General features: G+C 41.0%; 2 protein-coding genes across 2 annotated transcripts in view; one reads left to right on the top strand and one right to left on the bottom strand.

Moving 5' to 3' along the window:
- Positions 1–218: 218 nt before the first annotated feature.
- Rbbp9 (RB binding protein 9, serine hydrolase) lies at positions 219–8,945 on the bottom strand. Its single transcript, XM_034494265.2, has 5 exons — positions 8,768–8,945; positions 7,404–7,446; positions 6,101–6,206; positions 2,165–2,250; positions 219–1,807 (listed from the first exon to the last, which is right to left on the bottom strand). Exons 1-5 carry the CDS (start codon positions 8,864–8,866, stop codon positions 1,581–1,583), a joined length of 561 nt encoding a protein of 186 aa, XP_034350156.1. The 5' UTR covers positions 8,867–8,945; the 3' UTR covers positions 219–1,580.
- A 4,499-nt stretch (positions 8,946–13,444) lies between these two features.
- Positions 13,445–14,322, top strand: part of Sec23b (SEC23 homolog B, COPII component) — a 38,535-nt gene continuing 37,657 nt past the window's right edge. The window contains exon 1 of the mRNA XM_034494628.2: positions 13,445–13,588. The gene's annotated coding sequence lies outside the window, so the exon portion shown is untranslated. The remainder of the gene's footprint in view (positions 13,589–14,322) is intronic.

The raw sequence follows: 14,322 nt of genomic DNA on the forward strand, positions 1-14,322 counted from the left end.
GATCTTTGGCACCACAACATTCAGAAGATACTGGGAAATAAACATTTTATTTTACTATGGTCAAAGTACTTTATAAACCAGCAAAAATGTAATTCTGAAACAATTTTATACATCAAATATATACAATATAAAAATAGTTTTAAAAAGTGGTTATTTTTGAGTGAGTGTAAGAAAAATTGGCAGTTTGCATGCTCTGTACGAGAACTCTATAAAATTCATTGCATTGTGGAAAAGGTTTTTTGTTTTTGTTTTTTTTTTTTAAATAAATATTTATTTATTTTATATATGTGAGTACACTGTCTCTTCAGACACACCAGAAGAGGGCATTGGAACCCATTACAGATAGTTGTGAGCCGCCATGTGGTTTCTGGGAATTGAACTCCAGACTTCTGGAAAAAGTCACTGCTCTTAATTGCTGAGCCATCTCTCGAGCCCCAGAAAAGTTCTTTTGAAGATACTTAAAACTTAATAACAAAGTACAGATTGTTCCCATGTTTTCCACCCTTTAGTATTATGTTCATTTTGGTTATCTTAGGCTTTTCTTCAACTTCAGAGAGAATCTAAAAATGTTTACAACCAACCTGGTCGTTGTCTTATAGCATTTGCAAATCTTTTAATTACAGTGCTGTTGTCAGCTACCATAATTCATGTAGGGATTGCATATACATACATATACCTTTCCCCAGTTTAAAAAAGGACATGAGTACTTGTCATGTTTCTATATTGCAGCACTCCCCACAACCTAATCCAGTCCAATACAGTTAACATCCAGGTGACAGGCTATGCAGGTATCTGTCCCCTGCAGCTCCCTTACTCAGCATCCATCTATGTTAGTCTCTCTCAATTTGTCAGAAGGACCTGGGGATGTGAGGTCAGGAATTTCAGTGATGAAGACCCAAGTTTACTCTCTTGAGCAAATGAGAAAGAGCAGCTAGAGCTTTGAGTTCTAAGATAACATTCTGGGTCTTGAATCATGCTTTCCCCAGGAAGAGAAAAAAGTTGTATCAAAAAGGAATAATCCCTCATATAATTTGAATGAAAACCTGTCTTTTGTTTTGAGACAGGGTTTTACTTCATTAGGCCTAGACAGGCCTCAAACTCAAGATCCACCTTCTTCCCCTTTCTAAGTACTGGGTCTCAGAAGTGGATCACATCTTGCTAAACCTATTGAATTATAATTTGGAATGAGACTCAGGAGACCTGGGTTGTCGTCTTGCTCTTTGTTTTCTGAGACAGGGTCAAGCTAGCCTTCTCCTCTTGATTCCCTGCTTTCTCTGAAGGGCTGTGATTACAGGGATACACCACCATGTCTATGTCAAGTTCTGGATTCTTCTGACTTAACTCTCTTTGCATCAACAGGACAGCTAAACAAACTCTGTGTCCCTTATCAAACAGGAAGCATACTGCTGGAGTTAGTAGCTTTTCAGGAAGATTTAAATTCTTAGTGTGAGTGTTCATGGGTTTGTTGTTCAGGCACTTTTGTAACCTAACTGTACATTTCATGTCTAGTGCTGTGTGAGAATAGTTGCTATTATTATTCTTCCCCATCCTGGCATGTTACAGAGCAGGAGTCATCCTGACTATTCTGGTATTTTCAGCATAGACTTCACCACACTAATCAGTTCATGGAACTCTGTGTTCTGAAAGTGACCACGGTCAGTGAATTTATACAGTTTGGCATCCAGCCTATCTGCCACTTCTTGTTGTTCCTTCCAGGGAAGGAAGGGGTCATCAGTAGAGCCAAACTGTACAATGTGAGGGCAGTTGGCCTTGATCTTCTCCCACTGCCAGGGGCGGCTGAAGTACCCTGTAGAAGGGAAAAGCCTATCAGTGTGCATGACTTGTCAGCCTTGACATCGGAAAATATCACAGAGAGATGCAAAGGACCAGAGACCCGAGTTCAGAGAAGTGCTTTGGTTTTTGTCTCTGTAGGGCTTGATACCATACTGACTTAACAAAGTAAAAGGCTAAAGTAAAGCCAGGTCCTGGGACTCATTCTAGACTTAAGGTTGGAAGGATCTACCTCATATCTAAAGGTAAGTAAAAAATCTCTCATTTGCTATTTACATTTTTAGGGTTGAGAGAGAATAATTATTTTGTATCTTGAACAGTCTGTGCTGTGTTTAGGGAGGGACTTCTCTAGAGGTTCTTCCTAAAGACTTACCACTTGCACGCTCATTTTCATCTCCCAAGTCTGATGTGTATGCAGACACCAATACGAGAGCATATACCTGATGTGTCTCTGCATACCTGGAATGAGAAAGATAGTGTCAATCATACATGGAATTATTAAATCTGAAAAAAAAAAAACAGTAACCCACCTGATGTAAGTTCACAGAAAGGTAGTTAGTGTATGCTACTGAGATTAACACAGAAAAACATTAAGAGAATTTCACAATCACTATCTCTGACGTGCATTTATCCACCTTTATATGTGTCAGCATTACTTGGGTGGTCAACATGCTGATTCTGGGCTCAGCCCCAGAGCATGTAATTGAGAGAAATGGGACTAAGGCCCAGGATCCTGCATTTTACAGCATGCAATCTCTAATTCATTTGATTAATGCAAGTAATCTGTGAACTGTAATTTAAGAAATGCCAGAAAAATACTTGTACTGTGCTTGCATATGCATTCTCATCGGTGCTGTAGTCCGTTTGGCCCCACTCCCAGACAAACTATCATTGCCCCTTAAGGGCAGGAAGAGCGTTTAGAACAGCACCCTACACACAGACCACCAGCTCACTATCTGCAGATGTCCTTGCTCAGCCAAGAGTAGGCTGAGGAACGATGTGAGACCTTTGAAGAAGCTTTTGTGCTATGAAATGTTTAGGACTTGATAAAACTTTTCTGCTGGGGACCGCATACCATGACCGGGGACTGCTTGCAGCAGGCTGGGATGGAGACATTTCAGTAGCCTGTGGCAGCTCTTTGTAAAAAGCAGTTGTTCCCCATTTCTCTTAACCTCAGCCCTGCACAATGGCTGTAGAGATCTCATTTGTGGTGACTGCTTTTCAGTTGGCCTCGGTGTGCACAATTATTCTATTATATCTGATTTTCCTATTTCTCCTTCTGCCCTGGTGAATTCTGTGAAACTAGATGTTCCTTGATATAAGGATTCTTAAACAGTTAAAACCCGAGGCCTAGTAGTAACTGCACAATGGTAGTTCCAGATTAATGCTTGACTTACAAAGAAAGTTTGAAGAAATGATTAGAAAATGAAATAGTAAGGAACTATTGAAGTTACGAAGTAAGTTTTATACATTTGAGTGGTTCCTGGATAAGCAAGTATAGAATACATAAAATTATATACGAGTAAAATTAAGTCAAAACACTGGCACTCCTAGGAGAGTCATTGTGTGCAATGTAAAGAAGCAGGAAGCTAGCGGAACTACTGAGTTAAGGGTTAAGTTGATTCTTTCTAGCCACTGCCCAGCAGTTTTGCCCATGCCATTAGCTTTACAGGAAAGTGCAAGTAGTTGACCTCGGAGTTCTGATCTCTGAAGTATAATAAGTCAAAAGTTAAAGTTTAAACAATGATAAGTTTGTAATTATTATTTTGGCAACAGGCCTGGAAATAGGGGAAGCTTGAAACTTTGGGGAATAATTGGAATTCTTAATTCTTTGTGGGATGTGGTTATTCTTTTGAATTTGACTTGGCAATGATTATAAATGTCTTTTTTTCCTACCTGCTTTTGGAATAACAATAAAAAAAGACTGGGGCAAGAGAATGGCGAGAGAGTGAGTGGATAGTGAGTGGGGTGTGCATGAGGTATGCTTGATGTAAGTGAGTGGAGAGTGGGTGGAGAGAATGTGAGAGTGTGAGTAGAAGAGTGTGTGTGTGTGAGAGAGAGAGAGAGAGAAAGAGAGAGAGAGAGTGTGTGTGTGTGAAGAGTGAGTTAAGAGAGAATGAGAGGTATGTGTGGAGTGAGTAGAGAGAGCATGGGGAGAATGTATGGAGTGTGTGTGAGTGAAAGGAAAGTGCATGTGGTGTGTGTGAGGTGTGTGTGAAGAGTGTGAGTGAGAGTGAAAGGGGAATGCAGAGGTGTGTAAGAGTGGGAGTTTGAGAAAAGAAAAGCGCACAGGAAAAAAAGCAGATTGCACAAGAGAATATAGTGTGTGTAGCCTCAAGCTACAAGAAAGAGAGAGAGAGAAAGAGAGAGAGAGAGAGAGAGAGAGAGAGAGAGAGAGAGAGAGAGATGTCAAGCACAATACCTTGAAAAATGCCTGTCAGTTTTACCTGAAAAGTTGTCTGTGTCTATTTATTATGCGCCTTCCAGATATCCCTGCTTCCAGCTGAGAACTCCAATCCTGTGTCGAGGCTGGACCCCAACACCTTTCCCCACAGCTGGTTACTCAGAAATAGCAAACCCACAGAAGATATGAAAAGCACCCAGATTCATTGTGGTAAAGGCTACCACACTTTACACTTAGTGTGTATCTCCCATGAATAACCTTAGTGGCATTATCACACCCAATACATTTAGCGCTGCCTCTATTCTCATACAGGAGTTTAGGTCAGTTCCCTAAACTGAACTAGTTTTATCACAATAAGACTGAGATTAAACATTTTCCCCAAGATAGTCTTGCGGTCACTTTGGGGACACATGAACTATCAGTGATACTAAGTTTGATTGCTTGTTAAGGTGTTTCTAGCACTTTCTATTGAAAAGGCTCAACTCAATATCCCTTAATAATAAGTCAGTTAGCTGGCCCCCATCAATTTCCTCTTTCTTCATACCCTTACACTGACAGTTCAGGTCTTTTCTTTTCTTTCTTTCTTTTTTTTTTTTTCCTCTCTTAACTTTAGGAGTCCATTCTTAGAAGGTTGTTGACAGTCCTAATGAATTCAGAAGACTTACACAAAAATATTACAGCTTCACCAATAGCTGGTAAACAAGGAAGAAATGGACAGATCATGTTTCCACTTTTGAGGTCAGCATCGTTCCCCCTGCACACTTGTAAACATCCCTTTTGCTATTACTGCACCATTATTTTCTGGATCTGTACTCAAACATATTATCCCCATTTCCTTGACCTGTGTAGCTACAAGGTTATAAAATCTGGCAAGATTCCATGACATACAATTCATATGGTATCTTGAGTGAGTGCTCGGAACAGCCTTTGTTACCAGGGTAGGAACTATGGAAAAAGCTCAACCTTAAACAGCAGGCAGCAAACTCCTTACTCAATAGGCTAATGGGGAAGACAAGAGATTTTGATAGAAGCATTATTTATGGGTGTACATGTGAACCCCAAGGATTAGAGGGCTGTGGGTCGGTAGGGAAAGCAGTGTTTCTAGCACTTTCTATTGAAAAGGCTCAACTCAATATCCCTTAATAATAAGTCAGTTAGCTGGCCCTCATCAATTTCCTCTTTCTTCATACCCTTACACTGACAGTTCAGGTTTTTTCTTTTCTTTTCTTTCTTTCTTTTTTTTTTTCTCTCTCTCTCTCTTAACTTTAGGAGTTATTTGTCCAAGAGGTATTTGTTGAGCATGTTGGGCTTTTTCCTAGGCACTGTGATGCCTTGTCACTAAACAAAGTCCCACCTTCATGGAGCTTCCCTTCTATTAATAGGGACAGAGAAGAAATCAATGTGTGTCGGATGATAAAATGATGTAGGTAAACAAATAAAAACCACAAAAAAACCCTGTAGGTAATAAAAGATAAAGGAGATTGGAGCCAGTAGGGCAAGGCTGCTCTTTTATATGGACAAATTATAGATCTCATCCAAAAAGGACATTCATGCAGAGAAAGCCAGGCAGCTTGTAAGATGATGTCCCTACTAGAAGGCTGAGCAGGATATTCCAGGAACTACAATGCCATCACTGTGCCTGGTTAGGAGGAGAGAAGAGGTGAGAGCTGAGAAACGGGAAGCTTCTTTGGGGCCACAGGAGCTTTTAAAGGATCACTGCACCTGGTAAAAGCAACCAGCTTCTTTCAATCCCTTAACAAACAAGGAAGAAATTAGGACAGATTATGTTACCACTTTTGAGGTCAGGACTGTTTCCTTCCACTGCAATGGAAACTTAAGAAACAACTATTTCCCAGGCAAGCATGCGGACAACCCACACAGGGCAGCAGTTCAACAGGATCATACCTCATGGCTGCGATGGCCCCGGAACTGTGGCCTATGATGACAGTCTTCTCATCACAGTGCAGCTCTGTCTCCATGAAGGGCAGCCAGATGCTCTCTCGAGCTGTAACTGTGGTCAGGGTAAAATAGTCTGGTACCTGGGGCAGTCTGTAAATCTGATGCTGTCCCACCTCTCTAAGTAAATAGCAGCTCACAGCTTTTAAATGGAGGCTGAAGTAAATGATGCTGAGTTAGCAGATTTGTCCTGTGAGTTAGTAGAGTTTCACTCTCCGCCCCTCCCTTCTATACCTACTATGTTCTTAAAAAAAGTTACATTACAACTGAAGTGAAGTCTCCCTCTCACCCATTTTTCTTTTGTGAGATAGAGCCTCCTCACTGTGCAGCATAAGCTAGTGTGGGATTTGCTGTGTAGCCCACACCAGAACCCTCTTGCCTTGAGCTCCCAAGTGTCAGGATTAAAGGCATCATCACTGGCCTCAACTCTGATATTTTAATGTGAAAATGTAAACTTGGCAAATACCCAGCTGGAGGTACAGCTCAGGGGCAGAGCACTTGTCTAGGATGTGTGAGATCCTGGGTTCAGTCCCAGCACCGAGAAAAACAAAATGCACAAAAGAAACTCGACAACAGGGGTGGAGAAATGGCTCAGTGGTTAAGAGCACTGACTGCTCTTCTAGATGGTCCTTAGTTCAATTCCCAGCAACCACATGGTGGCTCACAACCATCTGCAATGGGGTCTGACGCCTTCTTCTGGTGTGTCTAAAGACAGCAATGGTGTACTCATACATAAAATAAATAAATCTTAAAAAAAAAAGAAACTCAACAACATTCCAAAACCCATATATGATTTATATTACTTCTTTCCTGAACCAAGTCACAGATGGACCCCTCCCCACAAAACGGGCAATCTTATAATTTGAAATACATAAGAACTCAACTAGATACTGTAAAGCTTTATTTTGCCTGTTTCAAATAGAACACCTAAATTTTGCCTAAAAATGTCTATGGATACTTACACATAGAAAATACAGTTGCTAGCTTACAAAGTTAAAAGTTAAATTTTATCATTTCCCAGGTGTTTTTCTTGTTATTGAAGTTCTCCCTGTATGTGTGTGTGTGTGTGTTTGTGTGTGTGTTTGTGTGTGTGTAGGGACCCACCACCTCGAGCTCCTTGCTTTATTTGTTCTTATTGAATATGTATTTTTGTCCTTTTTTTTATGATATTCCTGCTCCCAAGCCCCACCCTACAAATCGTGAGCTCAAAATCTAACAGGTAAGGCTTTTCAAAAACAAATTCCAAACTTACTTGGGTCAGGCATGTTTTTAGCCAAACACTGGAAACCAGGAATCTGTGATATAAGGGAGAAGAAAAAGCTATGATAAAGAGCTTAAAAAATGTGACACCTGATATGACCTCACTTAGTTCAGTAAAATATTTGCTAGTATTCTGATGTGAAATAGATTAAGTAGTGTTACAGGGCTTCAGATGAATACATGGTCATATACAGTTCTCTATCCAGCTTTGTAGAACTCTGTGGAGACTGGTTTCTGCACTTGGAATCTATGCTCATCTCCAAGTAATGTATCTATAGAGAATACCTAAGTCAATATGCTAGAGACAGAATGTCCTGAGCCGAGCGCTGTGTCCCAGAAAGACAGTCAAAAGTTACAGAGACACCACTGAGAAAGCTGGGCATCCCGTCCCACTGGCCATTTCTAGCTTGCCCCGGGAGTTGGTAGGTAGCTTTGCCCATAGTTCTCAGCCACAACCCTGAAGTTTTATTTCAAGCAGATTTTTATTTTCTCCTGAAATTCTATTCTAGAGGCCAAAGTAGGAAACTAACTGCTGGGCTATGGAAGAGGGATTTTTTTTTTCTTTTATTAAAAGTTAAACACAAGACGACCTAGGGTGCAATGATGTTTCTATAAAGTTCACAAAGAAGCCAAAATAAACAATATGTTGTTTAGAGATTATACACGTGGTTGTAAAAAAAATACTTTTAAAGTTTTAAAAGGTGTAGCAAAAAGGCCTGAAAAGCAGCCCAGCTGGCAAAGGCACTTGCAGTACAAGTCCGGTGACCGGACTTCGATTCCCAGAGCCCATGTAAAGGTAGAAAGATCTGATTCCAAAAATGTCTTCTGATCTCCAGAGGACCCCTGCACAAAATAATTTAAAGAGAAGCAAAATAAACTTCAGAATGTCATACAGATGGGACAGGGGGCAGACTATTCAGAAGTCACTGGCAAGGTTCTAGAGTCTAGTTTGTGCAGCGAGTGTAGCTCAATTGTACAGGACACATAATCAAAGACACCTAGGGTTTAGACAGCACAGAAAAAAATCCAAGTTTGATAGTTTATTGTATGTTATACAATTCTTTGTATATATCAAATATCAATCAGTGAATTAAAAAAATTAAAGTAACGAGTATAAACAAAATATCTGGAAAGTCTGGAATCTGAACTGGCAGCAGGTGGGGGTGGGAAGAAGGCATTCTCTCCAGTTGTACAACAGGTTTTCCTTTTAGTCTCAAAAACTGAGCCCTCAGCTTTTTTAGCTGCTTCGCCAGGAAGGATACTGACCACATCTGCGGGGCTCGAGCCTCGCCCTTCATTCTTTCTCCCTTCACTCCGAGCTAAGCTGATCGAAGAGCACGGGCTACCATTCCTTACCTGCTCCAGCCCCTTTCTCACCCAACCGTACCAGCCGTGGGTGGCCACATCCCCGCCTCCGTTCCCGGGAACAATCACTGCCTTGTTAGGGGACGCCATGAATGTAGACGTGGGAGACCCTTGCCCAGCTTGGCCAAGCAAGTCTCAAACCAAGACTACATCCGGCCCAGAGCCCGCACTGAAGCCTTCTGGGAATTGTAGTTCTTGGATACTCGCAGGCCTACGCCTTCTCTGGCTAGAGCACAGGGAGCCAACACTCAAATCCTATGAGTTACTGTCAAATATTAATAACTTTTGATTTACCCTTTTCCAGTGTTCTTATACTCCACATCCTTTGTGAAGGACTTGCAACAGCGTGCTCAGAATGCGTTATCTTTTTATTAGTTGTACCAATAGTTCTTTAAGGAAGGACTATTATTTCAAATGAACTTTCATTAATTTGTTTATGACAATTTTATAATGCAGCCCTTACTGGCCTGGAGCTGTCTATGTAAACCAGACTATGTAAACCTAGAACTCACAAAGATCTGCTTGCCTTGTCTCCTGAGTGCTGCCATTAAAGGAGTGTCACCATATTCTGCAAGAATTATTTATGTGTATATTTGTAACATATGCGGGAGTCCCTGAGGAATCCAGAGGAGGGTGTTGCGTCTCCTGGAACTGGAGTTACAGGCGTTGGGCCAAATGCGAATGTTAGGAATTGAACTCCAGTCTTCTGAAAGAGCAGTCCCTATGTTTAATGGCTGAGCCATCGCTCCAGCTCCATTATTGCTTTAAATTTTCATGTGTGTGTACACATGATGTGTGTATATTTGATCATAGATGAGTGTATATGATATTGTATATCATGTGTGTGTACACATGATGCGTGTATATTTGATCATAGATGAGTGTATATGCAAAGGTCCCTGACATTGAACTCAGGTTGTCCAATCTGATTGTGGCTGGTTTCCTTCACTCTTATACACTTCAGGGCCTGCCTAGTTTCAGTGTCAAAGGCATGCAGAAGCCATGACGTCTGTGGCTCACTAGGATCTGCCTGCATCTGAGTGGCAGCAGAAGTTGGTGTTAATTGTTCATGTTGTGTTGGGGACCAATAGATGGCCTCTATTGAATTTTGTTCAGTTGAGTTTTCAGGACATAGTGAAAACACAGTCATAGCCTTTGCCAGACTGCCACACCAATGGTTCATTTCTCAGCAGTCTTTGCTCCCATCTGAAACGTCATGAGCAGACCTTTTGGTGTTCGTGTTTCTATTGGCATTCCAATCTTCCAAAATCTCATCGGGTGGTCCATTCATCTCTGCTTACAGCTCTCTAAATCTCCAGCCTACAGCTTCCCATCCGACAACATTGTTCTGTAAACACAGTTTAGAAAGGCCCAGGACATACACTGATCACGTTCCTCACAGAACCAGCTCAGTTCTCAGTACAGTACTGTTCTGTATAGACTTTTATTGTTGTTGTGACGAAACATCTGACAAAAAGCAACTTAGGGGAGAAAGGATATATTTTAGCTCTCAGTTTAGAGAAGCACAGTCTATTGTAGTGGGAAGGCATAAGGGCTCACAGTTCTGAATCTATTATGCTGGAAAGACATGGAGGCAGGATGGCTTAGACTATAGTGTCAATCACAGAGAAAGGGAAAACCAATACTCACCTGGCCATTTCCTTTTCCCACTTTATTCTGTCTGGGCCCCCACCATAGGAGATGGTGCCAGCTATTTTAGGGTGGATCTTCCTTCTTCAGTTAATCCTGTCTGGAAATGCTCTTTTACATACATCCAGAGTGATGTTTCCTAGGTGGTTCTAAAATCCAGTTAAGTTGAGAATATTAGCCATTACAATATGCTGGGAGTCTTGTAAAACATTTTGAAATAGACAAAGGAAATTACATTTCATGGACTAGCTGGCATTTTATGGGATGTACTGGTGTCATCTGAGAGATGTGTACTTTTATATCTTGACTGCATTACTATACAAGTTGATAGAGACAGAGATTAACTATAGAAAGTTGATAGGTACACACACACACACACACACACACACACACAAAACTGATGCCCATAACAATGCATATAATACTGTCTGGTAGAGAATATACATTTTTATAAATGAGATTTTCTTAAAAACCAATTTCAACATCCCTATTGGTCTCCTCATTAATAGGTGAGTTAAGTAAATTATTTGGAATATCTTGTTTGTATAATATTATTTATTTAAAAAACGTTATTGTATTATTATTATTATTTTATTATTATTATTAATTGTGTGGAGGGTGCATGGGTGTTGGGATCAGAGGACAACTTTGTGGAAATGGTTCTCTTCTTCAATAGTTATGTCGGTTCCAGGGATGGTCCTCAGGTCCACAGGCTTATAGGCAAGCATCTTCATCTGCTGAGCCTTTTAGCCACAGTCTACACTTAACATTTTCACTAAGATTCCAGATAGGACCTGGATTCACATCACTGAAGAGCTCATTGCAGGCTGTTGAAGCTACACCGTTTCTTTCTCCCCTGGGTCCTAGAAGGCAAATGCTAAGTAGAGGGGCTGCTCTTCTAGCTTTCTAATCATTTTCAGTTCTTCTTTCTGATTGACTCATGGCTGGTTAGTTTACTCTTCTCCCACTGATTGTAACAACAACCAGAAATTTCATTTTACCAGCCATTCGGTACTCCCTTTAAGGGAACTAAGGTTTACAGAGGTACTCTCCTAGGTAAGAGATGGCAGCAAATCTAGTTTATAGTGCTCTCTGACTCTGTCATTCTATAAGACTGCCACCAATGGGAAAGAACAGTGTCATCGCCTCTTGTGTGCCAAACTTTTATCTTTCTGAATTTCTTTTTGACCTGGGGCTGAGACTGTAGAACTAAAGCTGTATGTTCTTTATATGTTAATATGTCTGCCTGGGGTAGAATGAAAAAAAAAAAAAAGACATCCATTCCTGTGAGAGAACACGCCATCTTGCCACCCTTGTTGAGCCACATTAAGTTGTTATATTTCTCCAATTAAAAGACCTGTGTTACAGAAACAAGTACCTTTGTTTGTTTTGCTTTTCATGACAAGGTTTCTCTGTGTAACCCTGGCTGTGCTGGAACTAACTCTGTAGACCATACTGGCCTTGAACTCACAGACATCTCCTTGACTCTGCCTCCTGAGTGTTGTCATTAAAGGCATGCACTGCTACTGCCCTGCAAATATACTCTTATATAAATAAAATACTTCAAACATTCCAAGTAAGGACATTCAATCTTTTATACTTTGAACATTCAATTAAAAAAATTCTCTCTACAGAAATTACTAGTGCAGAAATAACCCAGGTTCAAAAATTGAAAGGGAAATCCTTGACAAATAAAATCACATTAATACTTGTTATTTAAAAAACTACTTCTTTTTCTCAGTGTTAGATATAACAAACATGTATATTTTATTTTACTTGGACATTTTTCCTTAGGAAGAGATAACTGCCTTTCCCAAACATATTTAAGGTTTTAAATATGCCATTAATGACATAACATTTAAATGATGAAAAATGTATTTATTTAAAAAAATGTTTTAATGCAAATAGTAATATTTCATCTATTCAAATTAAGTGTAACATCTATTCAAATTAAGTGCTATTACTTGTAGACTTCAAAAAGTTTAATTTATCTGGGTGTGATGGCCTGTGCTTTTAATCCCAGCATTCAGGAAGCATAGTAAGACAGAGGAAAGCACAACTCTGTGAGTTCCAGGCCAGCCAAACCTACAGAGTTAGGCTCTGTTTTAAAGAAAAGTTTGCATTAATAATAAATTGGGTTATTTAATGGATACCTTTTGAATGTCTAAACATGTCTTAGCATAAATGTAAGATTTTAGAGTTTGGGGGATGAAGAGTTGGTTGAGTGGTTGAACGTATACTACTAGAGCTCAGTCCCCAGCACCCACGTTAGGGGTTACACAACAGAGGGTAACTCTAGCTCCATGGGATCTCATGTCTTCTGGCTTCCGCAAGCACCACACACACGCTGAATTTGCTTATTTGTTTATTTGTTTGTTTTTGCCTCTTGTAAGAAAGTATAAAATGACTGCGGCGGTCACAAAAGTTGTGTTACCCATCAAAACGGACTCTGTTAGTTTCCTTAAATGCTTGACTAAGATCGTTCCCAATTACTCATTTCCTTGCTGGTGAATGGCAGGAGGATGCTCACCAGAAACAGTTTCTATTGAGCGCAAAAACCATAGCAGCAATGAGAAAGGAAAAGTTTTGTAACGCGAAGAGAGTAACTGCACCTGCTGAGCTCAAAAAGAACACCAACTAGCTGCAGAGACTCTGTCACCACCTAACCCCCTCCCGCAGGCTGAGGGCCTCTTCCGGACAACTTCGGGTTCCTCTGGGGCTACGCGTCACTCTTCTCGCTTCCCGGTAGCTAGGTGATGAGAGGGACTTCCATCTGAGGCAAACAGACACCGTGTTGTGTCGGGGTGGTCCCCTGAGGAGTTCTGGATGCGTTTGGATGACGGTTCCGTAGGAGCCGAGGTTCTGCGTAGGAGGAAATTTTAAGGATATATTCGAGAAAGTATGTATCCTAAGGAACTCCACATTCTAAAGTTTTTAAGGTGAGAAAGTACAGCCTTGCCCTATTCAAAGATGGAGGCGCAGCTTTCCTGACTGTTTCACTTTCTCATGTCAGCCAGAGTAGCGCTCTCTGATTGGCTAGAGCATGGCGCTGAGAAATGACGTTTTGGAGCACTGACCAATTGACTGTGAGCTGAGGTGGACTTGGCGGTGGAAGCTGGAGCCGAGCTCTGGTGTCCGTGGGGCGCGGAAGGCTCTGTCTAGGTGAGTGGCTCCGGACAGGTGAGCGGCTGGCTCTGCCGTGGTGAATGGGCGCTTAGGAGGAGGGCTGAAGCCGGAGATGCCAGGGCAAGGTGGGCTTGCTTGTGGGAGGAATCAGAGGGAATTTGATGACCCAGAAGCCGGCTGAGAGTGACTGGTCCGCGTCATGCCTGATAGCAGACAGCCGGTTTCTGACTCTTTAGCCCTCGGAATTGGAGTGTTGGTGGTGGCTTGAACATCCGGAAGGACTGAATCTTCTAGAAAATCTTGAGTTTTATTTTGTGATAAGTGAAACCAGAAACCAGATCTTCAGTACAGGATTAGATATTTAACTGTGCCTACAGATGGTTACTAAGTCCTGGAAAGTTATGTCCTGGAGAGATTATAATGGCTAAGTTATTTTACTGGATGGATGCCTTTCTAGGCCTTTTATTTATCCACTCATTCACTCACCCTCTCATCATTCTCTCATTTATTCATCCATTCGGCTATTTACCTTTTCAGATACCCTTACTCGTTGAGAATTTGATGGGAGCTGTGGAAAATGCACATTTTTCTCAGCACATAGAATTTAATAAAAATACATAGAACTTTAGAGGATTCATGAATTCACTGAAATCCTCTGTGGATTACGTGTCCAGCATTAAGAAACTGGTTTAGAAAGTCGAGGGAAGGAGGCAATGGGAAATAGGGAGTGGATGTTAATATGTAGATACTTGGGGACTTGTACATTTAAG

This window comes from Arvicanthis niloticus, chromosome 2 (assembly GCF_011762505.2).
Source record: "Arvicanthis niloticus isolate mArvNil1 chromosome 2, mArvNil1.pat.X, whole genome shotgun sequence".
Taxonomy (NCBI): domain Eukaryota; kingdom Metazoa; phylum Chordata; class Mammalia; order Rodentia; family Muridae; genus Arvicanthis; species Arvicanthis niloticus.

Bases quoted from the DNA above. Each gene is read 5' to 3' on its own strand.
- Rbbp9 (XM_034494265.2), bottom strand. From the start codon at position 8,866: ATGGCGTCCCCTAACAAGGCAGTGATTGTTCCCGGGAACGGAGGCGGG. The intron at 7,447-8,767 runs GTAAGGAATGGT...CTTATATCACAG, and splicing joins TGAGAAAGGGGCTGGAGCAG to ATTCCTGGTTTCCAGTGTTT. The intron at 6,207-7,403 runs GTAAGTTTGGAA...CCCTGACCACAG, and splicing joins TAAAAACATGCCTGACCCAA to TTACAGCTCGAGAGAGCATC.